The following is a 24954-nucleotide window of genomic DNA, read 5'->3' as shown; positions in this document are numbered from 1 at the left end:
GGTGTGCATGCGTTGAACAGATTATATGAGTGGATGAAGGTAAACATTAATGAGATAGTAATCGGACTGTGAAAGCGGTTGAAGATAAACGTTGATGGGGTGGTAAGCAAACTCTGGTAAAGTGGTCAAAGATAGACGTTGAAAGGATGGTAACCAAACTCTGGTAAAGTGGTCGAAGATAAACGTTGAGGGGATGGTAACCAACAGGTCTCCCTAACTGTCCCATTTGTTTCTTCCTTCCATTGTGATAATAAAAAATAAGATAATCATTCAGACACTTTCAGGGCGTAACTGCCATGTCACCCGAGGAAAGCACGAGGGCTGAGTTACTCCCAGGCTGCGCAAGCCGTGACAGGAGCGGTCGAGGGGCAGAGGTCTGATCCTAACCGCGGCCTTGCCGGTCAGTAAATTCGCACCCTAACCGCAGCCACCCATTATGAGGTTTTCACTGAAATAAACTGACATGTTTGTGTGACAGTGAAGCACAAGAATTCTCATCTGATATTGCTGTCAATGATGTTGATGATGACTCCTGGATGGTACGCCCAACCCCGTCATTTATCGCCCAATGTGTGTGCCCATCCAAACAGAAGTCTACCCCAAGGAGGGCTAAATAATTCCTTTCCAAAGACAACCGGGAACAAAGAGGGCATCTGGGATTTTGTCAGACAGCCGTTGGACGCTACTCTGTGTATCCCTTGACAATATCTCAGTTGGTTATTTCATCTGGATTTGGAAGTTCACATGGTTGGGAGTAATTCAGTTTAAAGTACCCAGCTTCAACACCTTTGGGCAAATGCCTTGCATAGTACCTGAGGAACTAGAGAACGAGACATTGCTAGGTTATTGAGATCTAGGTGTGAAAAACTGTTTTTACTAGGTTTTTCGGCTGAAGAGCCTGCGTCTTAAGTGTTCCATCCACTAACTCGTTGGTAATTTGTTATTAATCATGATCACCTTGCATCCAGCGTTCCTTAACCTGCACTTGAGTCCGCGTATGTGAACAGATTCTCATCTGACCTACGGTGTAACTTAAATTTCACTTGTTGAAGAACATATTTTGAGACCACAATTGGCTTCCATCCAGCGGTGATTATCACTCAGATATTCAAACTTTGATTATATCCAGATCATGCAGTACCGTTAAAATCTTGTTGTGTAACAGCAAGTCCCAACCGAGATTTCATCGCGCACTTGACGTCAATCCATGCCGAAGACTTAAGGATTACCGCCTGGCTCTTTTCATTGTTATTAGAATTCTGCGGTGTACATCTCAGGAATCTGTAGGGAGACTTAAACCTCGACCTTCTGGTTCAAATTTGAGCACTATATATTTCGGCCACGAATCGTTGGTGGGTTTTGCAGTTAACTTGCATATTTTTCTGCTGACTGGCCACTCGTTCGTTGCAGAATTGTGGTATTTTTTTATTCACTGACGAACGAGAAGGATGTGGGTTCGAATCTCATGGTTCCCAGCAACGGCAAGTCAGCTGTACTTTTTTTAACTTTTCAGCATAGTTGGCTCAGCCTGAGGAACGAAATCTCATTGAAAACTAAAAAAATTCCAAACTACCAGCAGATGCATTTATTCGTGCTGAATGATTGCGATTACCTATAGCTTCTGCAACTCGTCAGCTTTCATAGTGTTCAATCCAGCACGTCGCTAGTTGCTGCAGTTTGCTTAACCGACTGCTACTTCATCATACTCCAACCCGTGGACATCGTACTAATTTATTGAGTAGGATCAAGGGACTTTTTGGGTCATCAAAGCCCTGCACGTGTGCCACGTGTCACGGTTTATTACAGTCAACTGAAGCAGTCCGCTTCACTCCTGAATTTACATATACTTCTCAGTCGCTGTGTATTTTCTGTCTGGCTCGATAATTCCAGATCTTCTGGTGGTTGATCGGATGACAGTTGATCCGCTCGCCGAACTTGGCAATCAGCTTACAAACGTTTCGTCTCCAGTCGAGTAGACATCGTCAGTGCTGAGTGGGTGTCGTCAGTGTGCAGTTTAATGGGTGCTTCCTCCGTGCCTAGCTGCGTTTATGTAGTTTTTGAAGAGTATCTAATATCCTGTCGTGTGATTGCCTAGTGGGTATATACCTTCCGTTGCATTATTGTAGGACCGACCGTGATTTTTGCTGCGTTGCTGTCGGTATGCCTCTTATTCCATTGGTTTGTTGGATGACTGCTTTGGGGTGCTTCAGATCTGTTTGCAGTTGGTCTGTTCCCGGTTGGTGTTTCGTGATCTTCCTTCCTTTAATCTGGTTGGTTGTGACGGCGGCTGCTATTTTCGGTAGTTCCCTTGCTTCAGCCTGATTGTTTCTGTTTACTTTGTCCGCCTCGGCTTTCTATAGTCCTGTAATTCTTTTGTTTGCAGTGGCCGATAGACTGGATCAATCTCGATGTGTTTGTAGATGGCTTTTTCAGTGGAGCGCCATGCTTCTATGAATTCACGTTCTTTCTTTGTTCTCACTTAGGCCAATATGTGAACGGTGCTTTAATTGAATTTGTGTCCATCTTGACCTTCGTGTACGGAGACGAGTGAAAATTGGTCGTGACCTTTGGTTGCAAGTTTGTGTTCATGTATCCTGGTAGAGAGCTTCCTTCCTTTAACCAGCCAATTACGCGACAAAATATTAGGTAATCCTCAAAAACTACATCAACGCAGCTAGGCACGGAGGAAGCACCCACTCAGCTATGCACCGACGATGTCTCCTCGACTGGAGACGGAACGTTTGCAAGCCGATTGCCAGGCTCGGTGAAGAGATCAGCTGCCATCTGATCAAACACCAGTAAACACACACTAGCTACGTATATTCCGACAAATTGACAATTCCAGATTTTGATAGGCTCGCCTTCTATTGCTTGAAATTGCCATTTACTTTATGCTGCCTATGATATCCATGAGCACAGTCTTTGTTTTCGTTCCATTGTAGTCTGACTCATTCACTGTCGTATGACAACCAAACCGGCGGAATTAGTTATTGCCAAATTTGATTACAAGGCTGCGGACAGCCATGAACTGGGCATACAAAAAGGAGAGAGGTTAACTGTGCTGGATGATACACAGAAATGGTGGCGCGTGATGAATGCACAAGGCGCCACCGGTTACGTCCCGAGTAACTACGTGAAACGATCTAAACAGGTATGTGCTCCCTCATCCTTGTCAATTATCACCCAACAAATACAGGGAATTTTTTCTAGCTTGCGTAATACACTTGGTCGTGGGAAGTCGCGACACGAAGGTAGTATCACCTATTCCTTGTCCGGAAAACCCAATTCCTCACCTATTCCAGATAATAACGATATCGATGGTCGTCGGAGTAAACATGGCAGCGTTGACTCACTTGGCGACAAATTTCATAAGCTGAACTCCAGCGCCGACGTGTTAGCCTCTTCTGGATTTTCCGAGGGCGACATGCTTTCTCGATCCGCTGCAACCACATTCAATCGGTGCTCTAATGCGGTCTACAATCCTCGAATGGAGATGGCGAAGCAGTCGCGGAGCATGCGTGACCCGCTATACGATCGAACTCACGACTTTGACAATGTTAGGGCTGATGGATGGGGGTCACTTGCAATCCACAACCCTCAAATACAGGTGTGATTTTATCCGGTGTACTCGTTGCATGTGTGTGCTCCGTATTCGTTTTGTGGTGCTCTGCTTTATGTAATTGGTGAGAAAATGGTCTCGGTCTGTTCGACTTCATCAAGCGTGTCATCGGCGGTTGATTCATAGTTTGTGGTTTGCGAGTGAATTTTGTCGGTTTGGATTGTCCGCATTATTTTCGTTACCGTTTGCCGCCTAGGTTGCTGCTTTGGGTACTCCTCACTGTGTCAGCGCTGAAAAGCTGGACCTTCAGAAGCTGACCTCCCTCATTGTAACGGCTTGTCAAGACATCTTTTATGGGGATTACCATTCTACTGATATTGGCTACCTGGCAGATGGCGTCCTATGTCTGTGAAAGCCATCGTTTCAACTTTTAAACAATTATTTGACTTTATTTATTAGTTGAAAGAAACCGTTAGATAAGCGTGCAATATTGAATTTTCCCATTTCACTTGTTTACCATTACAACTGCTAATACTACTAACAATAATACTTGTAATAATACTAACTAATGGAATCTTCCCCTCAAGCTGTTTCTTGTGGTTGTGTTCACACGCTTCCTCTCTACATGTCGGTTCACCTAGTCCTCAGCTAAACGGCCAATAAGTTCTCAGGGAGGACAAACTTCCACCCAAAATGGTCGTCACGAGCATTTGGATTCGCAGCGGTTCCCGCCCTCCGTTCTCCAACCCGAGGTTTCGGAAACGCCCACTGTTGGTCTCCTCATATGTCAGGCCTTATTCGCCTATCCAGCCAACCAACCTGATGAATTGTCCATTGAGCGCGGTGACAGAATTCAAGTGGTAGAGAAAAGTTCCGACGGTTGGTGGCGGGGTGTTCTAGTCGATCAAGACCGACAATCTCGGATGGGTTGGTTTCCGTCCAATTACGTCACTTTGGACCTATCCAAGAATCTGGCTCGGTAAGTTTCCCGCACGTATCCTACATGAATTCTTGGTCACTTGAACCACGCCGGTGAAAGGTTTGGCTGGTTGATTGCTGGGCTTTGCTTTCTGTGAATGACTTGACTTCGTGACCTAGAACTGATGTGTCGTGTAAACGATTATCTCAGCCCCTCGTTGTCTGCCTCTATCAATTTTGTTTGGACCACTGTGGTCGTTGGCTTGTTCTCTGAGCTAAGCAATTTGATTGCAAATGTTTCATCACCAATCGAGGTGACATCATCAGTGCGTTATTGGGGAGCGTAGTGGTGCGTAGCGGCGGTGAAACGTTTGCAATCAAATTGCCCAGCTCAGCGAACAAGCCAATGACCATCTACGCTACCTGAGCTACCAACATTTTCTTCTATTGGCCCACTGTATGTGTAGAATGAAAGTCTCCCTCCGGGATCACTTTTTTCGGGGCGAGATATCTCACTGGTTAGAGTGAATTGGCTTACCGAACGGTTCGTGGTTGGAACCCGACCTCTGTCTGTCGACTTCCTCCATCTAGGCTTGGGCAACCTTACAGTATTCTTCCCCTCGTTCTTCCTTCGGGTGGCATGGCAGCTAGGCACCGAAAGGGTGTTACAGCTGAACGATTACTATTTTGAATGCATCCGAGTTGTCTGTGAATGCGATATTCGTTATAGGAAAGACTCTATTTTCGATTGATTAGTTGACCGTTGGTGGTCATTTTGAGCCCGTTCACCAAAATGGCAGGCGATTAACTTTGCATCAGCGGCCACATTGATAATGTTCCCCAGATTAATGACATACCCAAGAGTGTCCGAGGTTTACACTCAAGAGCAGCTGGTCAATAAAGTGTAGGGCAGATTCGGCTCATACTGATGATCGGTTATCTCATTGCTAATGGTGGTCTGTCAACCAACTATTTGAGTGTTGCGGTTTCGAATCTCCCTTGAGCGTCATAGGGTGTCCAATGTTGATGACCCCCAACGGCAATGAGATGGTGGTACAGTGCTCCTCAGCTTTATATTTGGTGTTAAATTTGCCCTTTTGGACAAAACTTATATTCAAACTTCAAAATCTTCAGTGGAGACGTAATATTCACGACTGAGTTAAGGTGTGCCTTTCGGTCGTGGTGCTGTTCAAGTTCTAGATGTGGTATAGGCTATGGTCAGGTTTGTGGGAGTTTACCACCCCTAGATAGCGGATAAAATATCCGTCTAACCAGCAGGGAAAGGCTCAAGCGATATCTGTCGTTTTCAGTCTGCTATCGCCTGCGTAGCAGATGTGCGCCTGGAGGGCTTGAGAACCCATAGATCACTATTAACCCCTCATTTCGTCAGATGAGCAGTATCCCACCGTTTTACAGTGCTCTTCTTGTCTCTCAACTGTAAACTAGCTACGTCGCATAGCTAGCTGCGGCAACATATCGATTTGTGTTGGAATTTTTCTAGTATGTTGTACTGCACCACACAGGTCATGACCACTATTGACATGGCTTTCAGTGTGTGAGTTTTGTATGTGATTGTATTTCCTGCGATTTGTTTTGTGCTTTCTTCAAATGAACTTGCTGGGGACTGCTCTAGAGCTGGTCAGAATGTCACTAAGTAATCATTAAGCGTGTTTAAGGCAACAGCACATACATTCGCATAAACTAGGCTAGATTTAGGTGTCCGATGTTGTAACGGATCAATTCCTGATTCGTTAAACCGCGTTCGACGCCGCTAAATGGACAACACACGGATGACCCACCGATAGTTACCAAGATGAAGTGATACAGTTATCTGAAACCCGTCCCTTCTTATGTTCACGTTGTCTTTCGCTTAAAAGCCAATTTTGACTGGTTGTAACTAACACTATGAAGTAGTATGGTTCTTTGTCTTTTAGCTTCACGTGTACAATGTTCGGGAGTTAACCGTTTGTTAAATGAGAAACACGTTGCTAGTCTTAGAAGGCTTCAGCCACGCAAAATAATTCACTTTCATTGATATTCGCGGAAACACTAATGTATCATGTTGTTTCATCGTCAAGGGAAGGTCGAGCCGAGTAAACTAAACCCCAAAAACTGTAAATTAAAGGAGGCCGGCGGTAGGAGATGGGGTAAAGGGCTTCTGTACCTGTAAGGGTGCATTTATCACTAATTTCACCTGACCTGTGTGAAGCTTGTTGTCTGTTGGGGAACAGCTGTTTATTAGGTTGGTCTTTCAGACATGCAGAGCTTTCTGATCATATTTTATGATAATACGATCTGTACAAACTCTCCTGTATAACCAACCTGTATATTCAGGCCTACTGCAGAGAGAGAAACCCACTTTTGTTAGGCAAACGAATGGAGCAGAACATCATAAATGAGGCAGAATCGTGGAGTGGTCTTCACTTGAAAGTTCCTCAATAAGTGGTTGTTCGGACCCAGTCCATGTTCTGAAACACTGAACCCATAAACTTAAGTTTCCTTGTTTTGAACCAAACTTGTGGCTACTTATAGTCTTATGACCCGCATTTTTTCCTGTTCATTCTGTTCACAACCCGGATGATTGCGTACAGTTTCAGTCCTCTTGCCTATCCTAGCCGTGTTCCGTTTACGTTTGGCGGATTTTCCCTGTTAGCCCGTGTGTTGAATCCCAGCTGATGGTTTTACTCGTGCACTGACCATCCGCCGATCGATACAATGGAATAGTTACCTGCCAACCAGTTGGCCAGCCAGGATTTTGCCCCAGGTTCTCCTTTTGGTCAATTGGAATGTGTGTATACGGTGCAGCTCCTCGATGCAGACTGCTGGCAGCGTCGCCTTAATTCATACTGGATGATGATGCCTCATTAGCATGCCTGTTAGTGTTTTCAGTTGGCATTAGACTGTGGGAAAACATGGTAATCAGTACAGCTAATTTCAGTAAACATCGAACTTTGCCCATCTTTTGAAACAATAATCGTAGCATTACTTAGTGTGATTTGCATGGCAGTCCTATTTTGAAATGACTGAATTTTTCGGTAACTTTTTATCATTTGTTGCAGTCTTAACGTTTACCCCACAACACCCTCCTCATTTCTAAATAGGATTCGGTGTTTGTTTCGATGCTGTGACCAGTGGACATAGCCAGTTGGCATTTGAGAATACCGATGCAGTACCATAAGTCGTTCGGCATCACCATATTTTCAGTTGTGGACACTGCCTCTTCCTGTTAAATAAACGATTGAGTTGTGGGTCCGGAAGTTAGCTTATTGCTCGTTTCATTACGAGATAAACCCTATTGAATCCAAATAAGAATTTATCCCCTCAGCTATTCAGAATGTAGTCATTGCCTGTCCCTCTTTAGCGACAATTGTGGTAAATTATGGAGCAGCTCCCACCTATAGATCCCTAAGAACAAGCCAAACAATTACAAACCTAGCTGTCTTTCTCCCATAAATGTTCGCATCCACAGCTTATCTTCAGGGGAAATAGCAGCCCTATACTCTATCTAATATATTTTGTCATCACCACGGTCACAGATTAAAAGATCGTTCAGGACGATGTCAGGATAGATTACCTCACTCGAGAGTCTTGCATGCACTAGCATGCTAATGCGCATCTGTCGACGACAAAACGACTGCAGTAATGCGAACTTCGTAACCCATGCTGACAGTCTTCACTCTCATCGGGCTGTTTTGTGCACACTGTTCAAGACCATCCCCATAGTTTGTCATTCAGAAAGTTTGCACCTGCGTTTATCTCTTGATCAAATCTTTTTCAACAAGTGCATCACTATCCCAGCTACGAATAATGTTTTCTGTCGTTTATGATTTCGCCTTGGTCCATCTTTAACCCCAAGAACTGTTGCGAATGTTATTGTCTTTTCTGCAACTTCACCTTACTGAAAGGTTTGCGTGCTTTCTTCCAGTGTGATGATCACTGATGGGACCTTAATTTGAACTGCTTGATGTGAATGAATCAGTCTGTTGCTGACTTTTTTTAAGCCGTCGAGATAGATTGCTTCCATCGATCACCTCCTTTCCCAAGCAGAAGAGGTCGCCCTTATCTTTTCACAAGGAACACAATTCATACTGATAAACTACCTACAGGACTTGTTGACAGAACCTCTACACCATGTTCGAGAATGTGTGGTGATCTTGCATGCAGTGCCGCAGATACCGAGGCAGTCCGAACACCTTGGGGGCCTTTGGACTTCGTGCTGTCTTGTGGGAATTGTTCCAGGTTCATGTAGATTCCACAAACAAGGTAGATAACGGAGTGTTGCCTGTGAAGATACTGAGAACTTACTGTGTTCCCTTTAGCGTCCACGGAAGTTTGTACATTTCTAAAACCAAAGCCCCATAAAATCTGTTAACACCCAATGATAGGCTTCAACTCGTGTTATTTGTGCCTTGTGGTCCCCAGCAGGTAAAACTGGTGTTCTTCCACTCCGGAGAACTATTTAGCATACCCGCAAATACTCACTCTCACAGATTACTTCCAAATCGGTTCCACAAGGCAGAAACCAAAACCTTCGTTTGCAAAACACATAATCCTTCGACGACGCCCGGGCCGGTTCTGAGTCTAGAAGAAAGTTATCATTTTTTCCATCCTTTTTCTCGTTCTTCGTTTCCTATAAGCACAATTTCCGAACTATACTGAAAAATTCATTCAGCCTGTCTTTAAGTTGTGCACGTTTAGGTACAACTGGTCCCAGCTTTTCGCGTTTCACCCCCGCCCTCCAGCCTCCAAGCATGAAGTGGCACATTTTCTCATTCAGATGAAAAAAGTTGAAATAACATCTTTGCATCTATGGATTGCTCCTTAGATGGCTGTTGATCCGCTCGCCGAATTGGGCGGATGGTTTGCAAACGTTTCGTCACCCTTCGGGGTGACATCGTTAATGCGCGACTGGTTGCCTATTCTTTCTCTTCCTGCCTTCATTCATCGCTTCAATGGAGTGTCCGGCTGTTTTGAGATTACCTTACTCACAGAGTCCGTCAGTAATCTATTTTGCGTTGTGATCTGTTATTTGACTTGTTAACTGTCTGCCTTCCGTTTTCAGAAGTCCTTTGTTTCACTTGATTCGTCCACAATTTATGACCCGTTTTCCTGCGTCGAACTGGCCGGTTGCCACCGTTCCTCTCTTAACAGTTCGCATTATTTCATCTGTTCAGTTCTGTACTTTTCCGATTGTACTGTTCTGTTTGTTTGAGTTTGTACGTTTCGGTCCGACTGATCTGCTCTTTGAATCCAGCTTCTGTTTTAGTTGTATGAATCCCTTGTATGGTTCAGAGTTCGGTGGTTCTGGAGTTCTGTAATCATAAAAGCATACTAGAACGGATCGATCTTAATACGCTTGTTTTTTTATCAATAGAGTACCACGCACATAAATCTGCGTTCCTTCATTGTTCTTTCATGACCTAGTGAGTTGACGTTTGTGAGTCGCGAAAACGAGAGGGAAACGAGAATACACAGCAAGCAATTGCGAAGCGGATACTTACCTTTATCCCATATGTACGGAGGAGGTACTAGTCAGACCTTAGAAAAGAATATTTTGCGCTTACTGCATGACTTGCTGGTCCTACTGTGTGTTCCAGTTCTGCAATATTCTCCGCTTATTACGTTGTTTTGATTATTGAGGCGGTTTCTTTGATTCGCTTTGTTGACCTGATTCCCTTTGTTTACTGAAGCACTGCCAACGTCGACATTTTAATACCACTTTTCTATCGCTGATTTGTTGGAGACAGGACGCCCGCGTTCGTGTACTGTGTAACATAAGTTCAAGGTCAGACTATCTTCGCTATAATGTCGAGTGTTTTCGTGGCTTGCCGATACCGGCATGCGTGGCTGCTAAGGCTTATTCTAGTTCCTCATTACAAACTATGAGACTGTTGAGCGGTTGTATTCTCAACCGATGACCTGCGCTGGTCTCTCTGGAGCGCATCCGCACGAAAATTGCTATTTTTACCAATGGGTTACTGGGTTCCGTGCAGCGTAGGTCATAGTTTACTAAGTCTTCTCAATACGGTAAGAAGTTCCCTGATGAAACATTTAGGCCAAAACCATGTGGAAGGCTTGCATATTTCACGTGGACAATTGCATGCCGTTGAAACGTTGAGAATACATGTTAGCTTATTTCTACAACTATTTTTTATTACAAAAATTGGGATTGTGTTTTTATTTCTGTGGTTTTGAAGTTATTTCGACCGAGCACCACGCTTTTGACTGACAGTTGGGCTAATCAATAATAAAAAAGATAGAAAAAGATAGCTGTTCAGCTGTAGCATCCTTTCGGTACTTAGCTGCCACTAGAAGGAAGCACAAGGGCTGAAATATTTCCAGGTTGCCTAAGTTTAGACAGGGCAGTCGAGATGCTGAGGTTGGGTTAGTACCACGAACCTTCCGGTTCGTTAAATGGTGCCTTAACCATTGAGCTATCTCTGGCCAATCAATACATATTGCCATCTAGTGTAGACTGTATGGTAAATTGAGGTGGTCTCCATATACTCCATTATCAATAGACAGATTTTCTTGAAATTTTGGAGCTGCAATAGTTAGTAGATCGACGCTAGTCTCAAATATGACTTGCAAAAGGTTGCTGACCAGCAAGGGCAAATATGTTAGACGCTAGTTCACAAGTGAAGTGGGTGCGTCCGAGTGGGTAAGTTGTACCCACTCATGGACTGAAAATTCAACGCGCTAGGAGACCATGTATTTTGTGCCAGAAACTTGTTTTCTTCGATCTGATGTGACGTCTGGTGCGTATGGTGAATTTTTTTTCATCCGAGTCCCAATCGACACAAAATATATACTATTTTCCGCTTCTGATTAACCGAAGTGCTTGATTGCAGTTTTAAGGGTTTATAGGGTACGTTACAAAGTTTCAGCCGAACCGAGATACGTTAGATTACGTCTCGGTCATACCAAACTCCAGAACATCGATTGCGGGTTGAGAAATGTCGTCATGTGCACGTTCTTCATAATGAAAGGCCTAAATAACCAGTGTTTCTAAAGATAGTCTGTAAGTATAGTTTCTTTTATTTGATTTTCCGTCTCACATAGGTGCGATATCATTTGCAGATGGCCTGTACCTCTGTGGTGCATTTTAATTTGCCGTCTCTTTTATTACAGTTCTACTGAGTTTCCACCGACACTTCCTCAGAGTTCATAATGTTATTGCTCATCTTGCTTTAGTACTTTTGCGCAGCAAAGTTTTTTCAAGAATAGCTAGTTGATGATGCGTATATCCCGGAGAGTGCTCTGCAGCAGTTAAGCGGAATTGTACGAACGACAGGCGATCTGCAATCAGTTCGCCGATACTGAGTATCCACTTGGGTATATTCCACTATTCTCGTTGTGCCATCGCCTACTATGGTAAGAGAGTGGTTTCTGCACTTATTGTCCATTTGAAATGTACCGGACCACACGCCTTAATCGAAGACTTCATGAGGTTTCTTCTAACCCACCGTCAGTGTTGATCGTCCAATCTCAAGGATAATTGGAATCCGCCGTGCTTTCTGTCGAAGTAATCACCACTCCAAGTTCCCACAATTAAATGTTTGAGATCTTTCCGTTTTTCGTGTCAACCACAGACTGAATGAACCTTGGCTCAAAAGGCTTACTGCTAGGAGCTACAAAGTGGTAGAGAAGCATCGCGCAGGCTATCCTGTCGCATTCGGATGCTTCAGTGTCAACAGAATGTCCGTCCCGTCAGCTATGTCGAGCATCACCTGTCCGTTGGTCGGAAGGTTCGACTACTTGTCATCCGTGTTGCCTCAGGACGAAGGGAACATCACTGAGGTTATCGTGTTCCAGAGATTCTGATTGTGTTCGGATAATGGCAGTACTGTAGTACGTCTGGAATTATAGGTCAGTCGACGAATCATCACGGTAATTGTGGGTTATTCCAGCCTGTATAATATACCTGGTGAAATCAAAGAGGATCCTGCATGATTTTAACACTTAATCTATGAAGTGGTTCTTTGCAGCGAGCCACCTACTTTGTCCTTGTTAAAATCTACGCTGCAGAGCTCGATATAGCTCAGTAGTTAAGAAGCGAACTTACTGAATGGAAGGTCCGTGGTTCTAACCCAACCTCAGCATCTCGATTGCTCTTGGGCGACCTAACACTATTCCAGATCATGTGCCTCTATCGCGTGAAACTAGGGTGTTACAGCTAGACGATTATTATTATTTTTATCTGCCCTGCACTCAGCCACATAAATCGAGGTGTTCGGTGATTCCGGGAATGTGAACCTTTTTTTTATTTTCTAAGTTTGGATGTAGGTGATTTCAATAAGTCCGATGCTTCGTTTCACCTACCTTGCGCAGTGTAGTACGCCTTTCTGCACACTTCGATTCTCAAGTCGATGGTTTGACGATCTTAGTATGTCAAACCACTGCATCGTAACCCCGCATTCTGAAGTTTACTGTAAAGATAACTCTATGGGTTCAGTCAACTGGAGGACGTTTTTAAGGGATGGAGAAGTCATCGCTTCGCAGGAGTTTGGGCAACCTTCCTTAATCTTATCTGGGTTATTCATTTTGTTTGGAAGGGGGGACCACCCACCATAGAACCCGGTTAACTTGATGAACAATGTTACTTTCGCACACTATGTTCGTCCACTCAAGCCTCCTCACATTGCAAACAGGTCAAAAGCTATGTATCAGTTTTGTGTATACTGTGCAGTTGAATCAGCTTTTCTTGGTCCTAAAAGGTCTTCACCCAATCCAAGGTGGTCCCAGATAGTAGAAAAACTCGCTTATACGGTTATACGATGGGTCGGTAATGTGACGTGCCTGGAAGCAACGCTATGGCCACAGGTCCAGTGCACGCGCTAATGTCGAGAAACTAAGTTGGAACTCTTCCAGCTCTTCTCCTGTGCCTCTACCAGGAATTCTTTTACTCTCTCGGTCGTCATTCTAGGTAATAATCTTCAAGGTGAACTAATGCAACTGCTGAAGTTTTCGGTCCTGGTGTGTTGTCCCCGGTCTATCGGAAGAATGTTTTGCCACCTTTACTCCTCGCTTGCGGGTTTTTTAATAGCTTATTATCGACGCTTTGGCGTCTATCCATTATTTTTTGCTTCAGAGTGGAGTGGTTAGAATACCGTTATTTGACCACACCGACCTGATGACGACTATTCACTAAAACTTCTTGCAATGAACTTGGCCGTGACACTGTCTATCTCACGTAGCTAGTTCATTTTGCAGATGCGATACATTTCCCTCAACAGACACAGCTCTTGTAATGCACTACTCTTCGTTACTTCTCACCAACTCCGGTTTTCTTCAGAGGGGAGATTCTTCGCACTTTCCTGTATGAATTATCTTCCCTCATCCTGATTCTGTTGCAAATGTGCCTATGATCGATTGTCCACCCCGCGGTTCTGAAGTTTTTCTCAGCTTTCAGATTGCCTTCACTACCCTCGTGGGTTCGATAAGGAAACGCAGAAGTTTGCGTACGGTCGTCTTCATTCCCGTATCATCAGACAAGTGCAGCGATAAAATACATAACTAAGTTAAAATACAAATCGCTGCTATACTCTTTGTAGGTACCATGGCACTTTATTCAGTGTACCCGCTTTCGTTCTTCCCTTAAACCAACTCTTTTTGAACATTCTAATCCATTCATTTAGGTCGCTTCATTTGTACTGTGAACGGCGAAAATCCACCACCTACTAATGCATAAAGCTTGGCTCGGCTTGAAGTGGCCACTAATCTTTTCATGCTATGGTTGTCCAGGCTGACACAAATTTTATCCATCTTTTTTGTTTACCGGTAAACGTCGCCAAGCTCGAAGCCGTGCTTCTTGTTGTGTGAGCAAACCACTGTTGACTAGTTACTCACCACTCTGCCTTCGGGTCGGAGTTCTGGTTCTAGATGTTTTCTCTGTCCGCTTGTCTCTACTTCCAGTCCAAAGTTTCTGGTGCCCTTCAATGGAGCGGTAATGAGATTAAAGTCCCGCTACTGAACTTCTTGGAATATATGTATCGATCTCATCACACAGCCCTTTTTGTTTTTGGGATTACTAGCTCATGTGCTCACATTGGTGTTGAACTGCTATGTTTTCTCTTCAGATCTAAAACAACAGCAGCGCGTGAGACAACCATGAATTCCGTCCCCGGGGTACACCCCTCTCAAGCCCCTCTGCCTATACCCTCTGCAGCAGTGACGGGACAAACAGCACTGCAAGGTGGCCAGATGTTACCCTCAGTTTCTAAGCCTGTGACAATTGTAGAACGGGTTCTCACGTTGTATCCTTTCACTCGTAATCAAAATGAAGAGTTGTCGTTCGACACGAATGAGGTGCTTGAGATTATTGAAAAACCGCCAGACGATCCTGACTGGTGGCGTTGTCGTAATGCGCGGGGCGAAACAGGTCTTGTCCCTCGAAATTATGTCAGCCTGCTCCCCAGTGGCCCCGCCTCATCGCTAGGAGAACATGCCGTCCCGCAGGATACGGGTCAGTTCAGTTTCCCCGTACAACCCACTGAACCGGGCCAATCTAGTGCAAGTGAGGAGTTGCGACTTACCTATGCCGTGAGCTCTACAACAACACACGCACATATGGAACAGCCTTGGTTTTGGGGTTCCATATCCCGCGCTGAGTGTGAATCTATGTTGACTCAATTCGGAAAACCTGGCGAATTCGTCATACGTGACAGTGAATCCCATGTAAGTTTCTTCCGATTTTACGGATAGCTTAACCCCGTTACCTTCTGTTTCTGCTGATTGATTGGCTTTTACTCGAAGAAAGTATCTTTTAAAGGGTTTTAGATGCTTATCTAGCTTACACGACACTGGACTGGCTTTGATGACTGTGCAAAGCGGGTACTTTCGAGAAGTTCTTCCTGCTGAAGAGAGTGCCGTGAACATATATTGTTGGCACGGTGGTACGGGGTTTTCACTTTCTCCCGTATGTATGCGATTTGTGCCACATTGTTTTACTATTGACCGAAAGCTTCAGTGTGCCATCCAGCCGTCTAGTAAAGCAAACAGCCAAGAAATGGGAAGTATCGTTCGTCTGTGTCTCTAAGATTCGAATACCCTAAGGTGAATTAAATTTAAGTCCATAGTGTCGATGTGTTGAACTGGTAAAAAGTAGGATATCGCAAAGAAAACATCGGTAAAATGCGCCCCTTACAGTAGCTTCCCAACCCAGCCATTCTTTAAAGAACTTTCTATAACAAGGATATCAATTTTTACCGGATAGAACATCTCCTATGCATTAATCTATGAATTCGGTTATTTTGATAGAAGACGAACAGATATGTTTGGGAAATGACAAATTCACACAAATAATGAGCTGTTTGGGACATTAGTGAAACGTATCAATCGCGAGAAATTACTGAAATATCTTGAATACCGTTCAACCAGAACCAAGTTTACCAACAGGACGTACCATCTCCTTCAGCCGGCGTGTAATCTTATGATGTCCCAGGTACCCCTGAGCCCCACTTTTTGCTCTCACTAATTAGAGGAATTCTTTAAGTCTTCCCGGGAATCCTATTTCACACGTTATTCATCAGTTTCTTCGCAGTTCTAGTGATGTCAACGCAACGCACTGTATAAGTCAAATTTGTGTGATTCTAGTGCGTGGCCTTCATTTCACTGTCCGTTAACAGTTGCACATTTTTGTGCAAATAATTAGTCCGTTTTGCGTTCCATCGTATTGTCGAGCACCAGGTCAACAGAAGCTAATACGTTATTCCCACAATGCACCTGAGTACTACGGATACGACGTGACATGATGATATCTTCTAGCGTATTTGACTTTTCGTAACCACAAGTCTGCATGGTAAATCTGATGAGAGCACACGACCGACTCACTACTCCCCACAAGACCGTCTTTATTGCCCGTCCTGTCTGAAGTGAATACCGATTTCTGGTAGGTTCGTCATAGGCGTGCGCCATACTATACCTAGTTGTACCGCCAGCCATAACGTTTGTGATTCGTAAATTGGAGCTCATATTCCATTGCTTGGTTTAATTTTTCTTCTAATAAATGTTTTTTCGGCCTTCGGACGTATGTATTAAATTATTTTCTTGGTTACATCAATACAGTGGATCCGTTTGGAAATTCGGTGTTTCGGTGTGTTCCTATTCACAATGCACATCTTACTAGTGAATTTTCAGACCCGGGCCTAATGGTTGCTGTTTACCAGATAGGTCCTCCACGAAGGTCGAGTTATTGCGGAAAAGAACAGTTTGGTTGTTCACCAGTAGTGGCACATTAGTTCGTCGCCTGGGCCAAGCTTAGAAGTGTCTCGATCCATGAACGCCGTGGTCACGTGTTTCTGCGGCCAAGATTAGAAGCACCATGTAACTGATTCTCTCACATTCATTCGATTAACCCCAGTCAAAGTGAATGCATTTTAGATTGTTTTCAGGATTTCCATCCAAATCTGTATCCGTATACATTGGCTTCATCTCCTCTTCCTCGACTATGAACGTTGGTCCGAAGCAATATTTGCACTGATCTGTAAGCGGGCTGATTTCCAGTGCCATATACCAAAAACATTCTGGTCCCCCAAACACTCATAAAAAAGAACCGTGTTCTACCGTTTCTGGTAAATTTGTTCACAAATGGACAGGTGAGGCTTCATCATCATTACCACCATCGACAACATGGCATCATTGTACAACACTGATGCTTCGCTGCTGCACAACCATGATTTATTTGAATACCTTATCGCAAAGGCAAGAATAAAAGTGGACGGGAAGGGGCTTCATGGCAGCTTACTACGATAATTCCGAGGTGCCTACATCTCCAGACACCCATCCACGCAATCTGTATAGAAACTGACATCGATTAGCAGCATATCTTGCATACGATAATTCCGAGGTGCCTACATCTCCAGACACCCATCCACGCCATCTGTATAGAAACTGACATCGATTAGCAGCCATATCTTGCAGCGTCTCCAACCAGGTGCAGTGGGGATCACGCGGTCCCCATCCTCGAAGGCAAGTAGCACCAACAGCACCCAAACATTTCATAATCTCTTTTATACTCCTCTGCCAGGTCAAGAATTGGCTACCTGTCGGAAGTATTGTTTATCGTCCAGCATAGGATTTCAAGCACTTTTCAACCCTTCAAATAGTTGGACAATTTCAGTAGTCCTGGTTGAAAGCAGCAGCATCTTTAAAAACCGCGTACCTGCCGTACAGTGGTTATGGCTCCCACAGTTTCGTCCTCCGTTGATCTGGGGGGTAGGAATAGATAGTTAAGCATTGGATGCAGTTATTGATGTGATTGATGCGTCACTACACCGGTGTCAGTCGGCTTTTTTTGGAAAGGGAGCTATGCGTTAAAGGCAACAGGTTGGATGCATGTGCCCCATTGAGCGTGCGACTGGACTGTCTGACAATGTCTCCTCGGGGCCCAACTGAGTTTGCTTGCAATGGCTTTCATTATTCGCTGCTGAGTCATTATTTAACCTCCCGTGGTTTGTTACCACCCTTCACGTGGTTGCGCGAAAAGACCCCTTCGAGTAATTGGGTCGACTGGCTTATGGAGTACGTGACCAAACCAGCGCAACCTTTGGATTGTGGTAGGTTTATCTACCATGGACGAGGTTGATGTACTTCAGGATTACTCACAGGCTCAGGCAATGCTATGAAGACGTCTATGGTCAAACGTTGATGGCTTTTTACGTCCTCAATGCGCAGCAGCCAGGTTTCTGACCCGTATAATTAAATGGAATGCACCGCAGCACTGTGAGTTCGACCCTTAACAGATAAACTGATATAAAGCCTGCGCCATATGTTGTGCGGTTTCACAAAAGCTGCTGTCTCAATCGGCGAGCATGGGGTTAGGGTTTGAGCTCACCCAGTCTTGCGATAGTACCCTACATTTTGCAAGTGTGATATGCATACCAAACCGCGAGACAGAATCTTTGTATTAATTAATATTGTCCGCACTAAAAAGTCGTCAAATCTGAGGAGTTATGTCCACCGTGTACTCACCCTGGGAGCAGTTCAATTCCACCGGCGTTAGAGGCCAAGAGTAAGTCTTCCACAATATCACCAATGTCGAAGTTGAAGAAGAAGGATGAAAAGCGGCAGCCTTGCCCGACATCACTTGATCTAATGAACTCAGACGATAGCTTTCTATTGACCTTCACACGTCCCGCCTTAAAGAGGGTCAAGACTTTTGAGGAGTACACTTCTGGACTGTATTTCGTTGGGACACATGCCGATACTACAAACAGGCAGTCTTTTGTCATGTAGCATTAAACTTCATTGAATTCGATAACTGAACGTCGCAAATATGACTGTTCACCGGAATCCAGTCCAGCAAAGCGTGTTCAGCAGCGCAATCTCCACACCATATATCCCACGAGTCATCGCTTGGTCTGACTGCTTCCTTTTGGCCTTCCTGGTATGGTTGCATCTTGTGGAACGAAGGTCCAGCCAGTGTAGCCCGTGAGATCATTGCAGCACTCATGCTCAACCGACACGTCAGGGGCCTTAGGTCGAGTTGGTTGGAAGTAGACCGTATACCAAATTTCTTGTGAAAGACTTCTAAAATTTGTTTTCACCGAACTGACAGGGAAATGTTGAAACTAAATTTATTCCATATTGAGAAATTCGTTGGACTGTACAGGATTTTCTTCGGTTTATGCATTCAGCGTCAGGCCCTTGAAATGTGCTGGGCCGCGACCCCCTCCACGAATAATGAGCACAGTGTGTGATATAGACAGCTGTAGGTTGCGAACTTATCGGTCTCCATAGAATGCATGCAACTTTTACAACTATATCGGTTCATAGACCTCCTTAAACTGAGGGTAGGGCTACCGCGTCCATCAAAAACTGCTACGCCCATATGTGCTGGGATCCCCTGTCATTTTGACCAAGTCACAATGGCCACTTCTGGTTGAGCTAACAGAGCATGCAATTCACATACTATTCATAAACCCCGGACCGTACCGTTGAAACACAATTCGTTGCACATGGCGGATTCATTACCTGTTTTGACATCGTTTGCTTTGGCAGTTTTGACTTCTTTGAATCTAGAGTTATGTGAATTGGAATCGAGCACCCCTCACAGAACCTCACCGTAACATCAATACTGAAAGAAGATATGTCGCGAGACGTTGAACGCTCAAACCGCTCACACACAGCAATCAGTAGCAGTTGGACGGTTAGGGAAATGCAGGCAGCAGTATAAGCGGGTATCGCTTGATCAGAACCACAGCAACCAGATGCACTGCGAAGAACCGATTGATGAAGTATGATCAATAGGGCTTTACTGATTAACACAAACGTTTCGGGTTCTGGTTTCGCAGGACACTCGATCGACTTGCAGCAAGGATTTGCCAATGGATGTAGGTCCACCTTGTGATTTCTGGCCTTTTAAAGGCAGGTACTCTGTTGCTCTGAGAACACACCACGACATATTTTCCGCCATGCCTTTTGATAGACGATCTATTTCAGCAATGTATCTTCAAGACTGCAAGTGTTACTTAGATGGCGAATAAATATTATGAACGACCTTCACTCCTTTGAGGAACGATCCTCCATTGGTCTAAGTAAGCTGTATTTGAGTAGTCATCTATACCCGCCTTACAAATGAAGTCAATTTGCGTTTCATTCGCTCGTGAACCGGTATGCTGCTTACACTACAGTCGTTCGAGGTAGTTCAACGTCATAAATTTCTGTGAAACGCCCTGGGCTGGCAGTAGGGATCAGTGCTTTTCCAAACTTGTACGTCCTTTTTTGAGTGGATTATTTGTGCCACGTGCAGTGCGTCGTGCTTTCCGTCCGCTCAGGCTGCGGTCTCCTAGGCCACAGCTTTCTCCATAGTCACTATCTACGTGTGTTTGGCCTGAGAATAGGACACACTAACTAAAGCCTGCTTAGACCACAGCAACACCCAAGCGCATTGCTGTTTTAAAGGTACGATCCATCGCCAGTGAGCTTCACCGCTCGATTGCTGCTCAGCCTATCACATTTTTGGCCCGTTTGGATCTAACGGTACTACAGAAATTCAGCTGCTAACTGGATGCATATGCGCGGCTAGATTACCGGGCTCCTCTCACTCACCTCATTCAGCACTTTATTACAAGGTTCTTCTGACAACCCGGCGGAAAAAAATCAATCAATCAATCATCCAAGATTACTAGTCAGTTTTCAAGTTGGCCTACTATGGTTTAGTATTTTGAAAGGGTTTGAAATCCCACTGGTGTATGAACACGCTACACTTAACATAGTATCTTTGCTTTATATAGTGGAATCGTCTTGTGGTCATAACTAATCGCAGTCAGTTGCTTTTTAGATGTGCTGTTGAGTCTGCAGACCACAACAAGTGTGAAATCCCCCACTCGCGCTTCATGATTTGAAGTCACAAGGTTTTAAATATTCCGTTATTGAAGTAGTATCCATTCAAAGGTGGCCGCACATTCGTTTTAGTTTTGACACTGGAACGCCGAATAGAAATTTGTACCAACTTATCCAGTCTGGTCAGTGATCAAACGCTACAAATAGCTATATTATGAATGGCTGTTTACATGGAACGAGTCAACCGAAGAAGCCATATGCACTCAGAGATGTCCTAACTTTTGAAGTCTTCAGCCAGCAACTTCTGCAGATTGAAATTACGCAGGAATATGAAATCATACTTATTTTGGAACGTCTGCGATAAACACCCATTTGCAACTTAGATATGTGTGCGGGAGATTCCGCTAAAATGTATGTGAAGCTCTCGTTCATAATGTTCCTCGACTGAATCCGATGCGCCAAAGCCCCCTCAGGTTTCATTTAGATCGATATCCACGATATCGAAGTATGATTCGGTGAAAACTTTTGTCTGCTCACTATTTGTTTCATCCTTCTTAGGGCTTATCAGGTGGTTTCTCACCGATTTTATTTCTTACTGGAACACCAATCTGTGCGTGTTACGAAGAATACTCATTTTCAAGTTGAGTTGATTTTGACAGGAGATTCAGTTGAAATTCACCTGAATCTCTCATTAACACTGTTATAATTGTCCAAACTTTTTATCGACCTTACGGGTAATGGTAATGAACTGACAGAACGATAGGCCACATGATAAAAACAGAGATTTCACTAAGGATAGGGTGAAGTCGTGCGTGCGACTCTCGACGATTCGTTTGGTGGGATGTATCATGAACCGTCAAAAATTCCCCGAATGGACCGCAGCGACACATCTCGTCACACTGTCGTGTTGCACAATTAGAGGAATGCGGTCTGAGTATATGATCTCTTGCTCTTGGTTTTGTAACTCAGCAGTAGTAGTTTGTCCACTCCTATGCTTGCTGAGTTTCCGCAACTTATGTTCATTTGGGATTCTTACATTTTTTGCACATCCTTCCTGCAGTCTTGCTATGCCGTCTTAAATTTCGATCCAGATTGAAACTGGTGAATTGGTTATCTTACGGACGCTATAGTCTTTATTGAGAACCTCACACGTCAACTGCAGGGCAACCTGTTCTTGCAAAGGGCGCTCCCTTTGCTTTTCCTTTTCAAAGGTGTTGAAATAGGGGATCATATGACACACGTACTTGGATTGTGTTGGCCGGAATACAGAGCTGGATGCCACTGATGGACCACTAGCGCGACTTCAGAAGTCTGAGGTCTTAATTATGACAACCAGCTGTGAAAAGTTTGAATGCCGCACGAATAGAGGAAAACTGGTCGACCGATTTGCCGGACAAACGTTTGTTCATATGATCCGACCGAATATGACCTATTGACATCACTCAGCGAACTGTGTATGCACCTATGTCGCCATCCCACAATAAACGAACAGTGTTGTCTCCCTACACGGACGCCGTTTGACAAATATGGTAGTCTATCCTAAAGGAACCACTCCCATCGACGAGACAGTTTTGTAGTCTTGCAATTTTTTTACACTGCGACCTCCATCGCGAAGATGCAGACTTGATTCGATCTGCAGTAACGGCATCACGATGAAAAATATCCCATATTGCCTGACTATCATCCCGTAGTGCTATGGCCGCAGCTGATACACCAACCTACCAATAAACTCGTTTGGGAAAGCTCGATTTGCTCCAGATCCACACGCAAGACTATGCGGTGGGTTATTTTGCAGTTGAAATATCGATCCGAAGTAATACAGCTGAAGGGCAGGAGGGGGCGATGCAAGATAAGCGGCTATTCCTCGAGTTCTCGGGAATCATACTTTCTAGGTTGTAATGTAATAATGGGTCTGTCTGACAGGTTATCGTTTTTCATAGTTCTTATTTCGTGTGCTGGATGGAGAAGATCACCGGTTTTCTAAAGCTCTAAAAGATTGTTGGCTAACCGATTTTTACGAGTGTGTGTGAATCACGGATCTGAAAGATTTCTACTCATCTGGAACATTCACTCCATGCGGAACGGAAAACTCCATCCCATCCTCAGGAAAGATGTTGGAAACAATCTGACACATTAAAGTCCACTAACAATGCAGAAGGTATGCGGTACGGTTACTACCCTCAAGCGGTGTCGCATAGTTATCAAGCACGATAGAAACTAACTCGGACCTCTTACTGGAACGTGGTGTATGCATAAACAAGTAAACAAATGAGACTCTGTTTGGGGATACAACCTCGCTGCTTTTTTCAAGCATGTAAACGCTGACTGTATGTGTATTCTTTTTGCTCTTGTCAACCTCTGTACCAATTTTTCTTCTTTTCCAGCCTGGTGATTTGACTGTCACCATGAATGCGGGCTCGAAAGCGCGAAACTTCAAGGTTCGTATGGAACGCGGGCAATACCACATTGGCCAGAAAGTATTCCCTAGTGTCAATGAACTAATACAACACTATTGCACACATCCCATTTTCAAAAATGAGTCGGAGAAACTCTATCTTACTCGACCATTTGTACATCCGGGGCGGACGTAGACGACAACCAGTGATGCTATTACTGACTGAATTTCATGAGCTAATTGGCGAAGACCACTCTTCCAATGCATTGCGCAACCCCGCGACCCTTGCCTTCCCCAAGTTGTAGCATCCACGAGTCCAGATATCTTTCAAGCAAGTCGATCAAGATAGGCTCGTACAGTGTCGCTAGCAACATCGGTGACAATCCTGGTTCCTTCAACCGTTTTCGCTCATTTGCTACCTTGGTTTACTTCGCAGTCCACTACGCCTGCCGTTACTGCATTCGCCTTCATCACTGCACGAAAACCAAACCTTTTTGCCATTGTGGCGCTTTTATTTACTGTTTTCTTTGACCACTAGTGTTTATCAGTGTGCTCAAAATGTCCAAATGGTTTCGCTCTATTCCAAAGTGTGTGCTTCCAACTGCTGAGTTTTCCGTCCATTCACAAGCTCTTAACCGCTGCATACAGGCAGTCGTACCCATTGAATCTGATGCCGATTCATTTTTTGTTTGTCTACTTTGTCGAACACTCATCAGTTTCCCCGCTGTGTGCAATCAGTAGTAGTTTTTGATGTCTTAGTTCATTCCGCTCCGCTTTGCGCGTCAATATTTTTGTTTCCCCACCCCATACAACTTTGCTGCTGTGCCTTCCCGTCTGTGGCCGCTACTTTCCCCCTCTCTGATGCTCTTTGTACACAGTCCACTTTATGCCTGATCTCATCAGTTCGCAACCACCACTTCATGATGTCAATCACTTTGCAGCCTATTTACTTCCGTTTCAGCCTCGGTAAACCTGTGTCACCTCCGTGTCGATCCCTTTTATCAGACATTGTGGCTCTGTGCCACGCTCTCTGATAGCATGTTACTCTGCGGTCCTATTTCCATCTCTTTTTGCACTATCTGCTGAGCTGGTTTATTGCCCACTGGCCACCCGAAACATCTATCTTTCCTATCATTATCGTCTCTGTTCAGTTTTTTCACTAGTCCTCCACCTCTGGGTCTACCAAATACACTTGACCTATATTTCAAATACTACCAGACTCCATCGGATACGCCGGCCCCGTAGATCTCAGTTACATAAGGCCATTGAATTATGTCCTTATTTACTTAGGTTTCCCTTGTTTGAGGCTGGTGTCTCTGGATTGCGGGCCAGCTCCTCCCCGTGAGGTAGCTACATTCGGTATTAGGTTTGAAATCACTTCGTATTCCACAAAATAAACGCTGTCGAACAGAAAAATATCAACTTCAGAAGTGGTGCCAGCTAAAAGAGGGGTGCACCTAGCCCAACCTTCCAAAATTGTTGCAGTATAACAAATAGTCTGAGGTATAACAATTGTCGACAGTGCGGCGCAAAATATCACTAATTATTCACATTCCTATGAGATTTTGACTTCGCACAAATTCAACAAACAGGCTATTTTCATTTCTGAGGTGTCCGCCCACAGGAAGCAACACTAATAATGCTAATTGTGAAACAAATGCCCACTGGGTTTGCATTTTAGTCGCTTATTTCAACTGTCCTACCCTGTTGAATAAATCTAGATGGTTCACACCAAAGTGAAGCGCTGAATTCCAGTTTCGCTTTTATTAGAGCTCAGCAGCGCATTGAACATGCCGCA

General features: G+C 44.4%; 1 protein-coding gene across 1 annotated transcript in view; it reads left to right on the top strand.

Annotated features, from left to right (window-relative positions):
• The window catches only part of T265_09079 (hypothetical protein), a gene marked incomplete at both ends in the record, with an annotated part of 45969 nt that extends 21645 nt beyond the window's left edge, over window positions 1-24324 (top strand). Inside the window, 5 exons of the mRNA XM_009175064.1 lie at window positions 2988-3151; window positions 3197-3607; window positions 4201-4538; window positions 14557-15154; window positions 23146-24324. Coding sequence (XP_009173328.1) covers window positions 2988-3151; window positions 3197-3607; window positions 4201-4538; window positions 14557-15154; window positions 23146-23352 — 1718 coding nt within the window. The remainder of the gene's footprint in view (window positions 1-2987; window positions 3152-3196; window positions 3608-4200; window positions 4539-14556; window positions 15155-23145) is intronic.
• Between the last annotated feature and the right edge of the window lie 630 nt (window positions 24325-24954).

Source organism: Opisthorchis viverrini, assembly GCF_000715545.1.
Source record: "Opisthorchis viverrini unplaced genomic scaffold opera_v5_255, whole genome shotgun sequence".
NCBI lineage: Eukaryota > Metazoa > Platyhelminthes > Trematoda > Opisthorchiida > Opisthorchiidae > Opisthorchis > Opisthorchis viverrini.
Note: the sequence above shows the minus strand (reverse complement) of the source record. Positions and strands in the feature narration are given on the sequence as shown.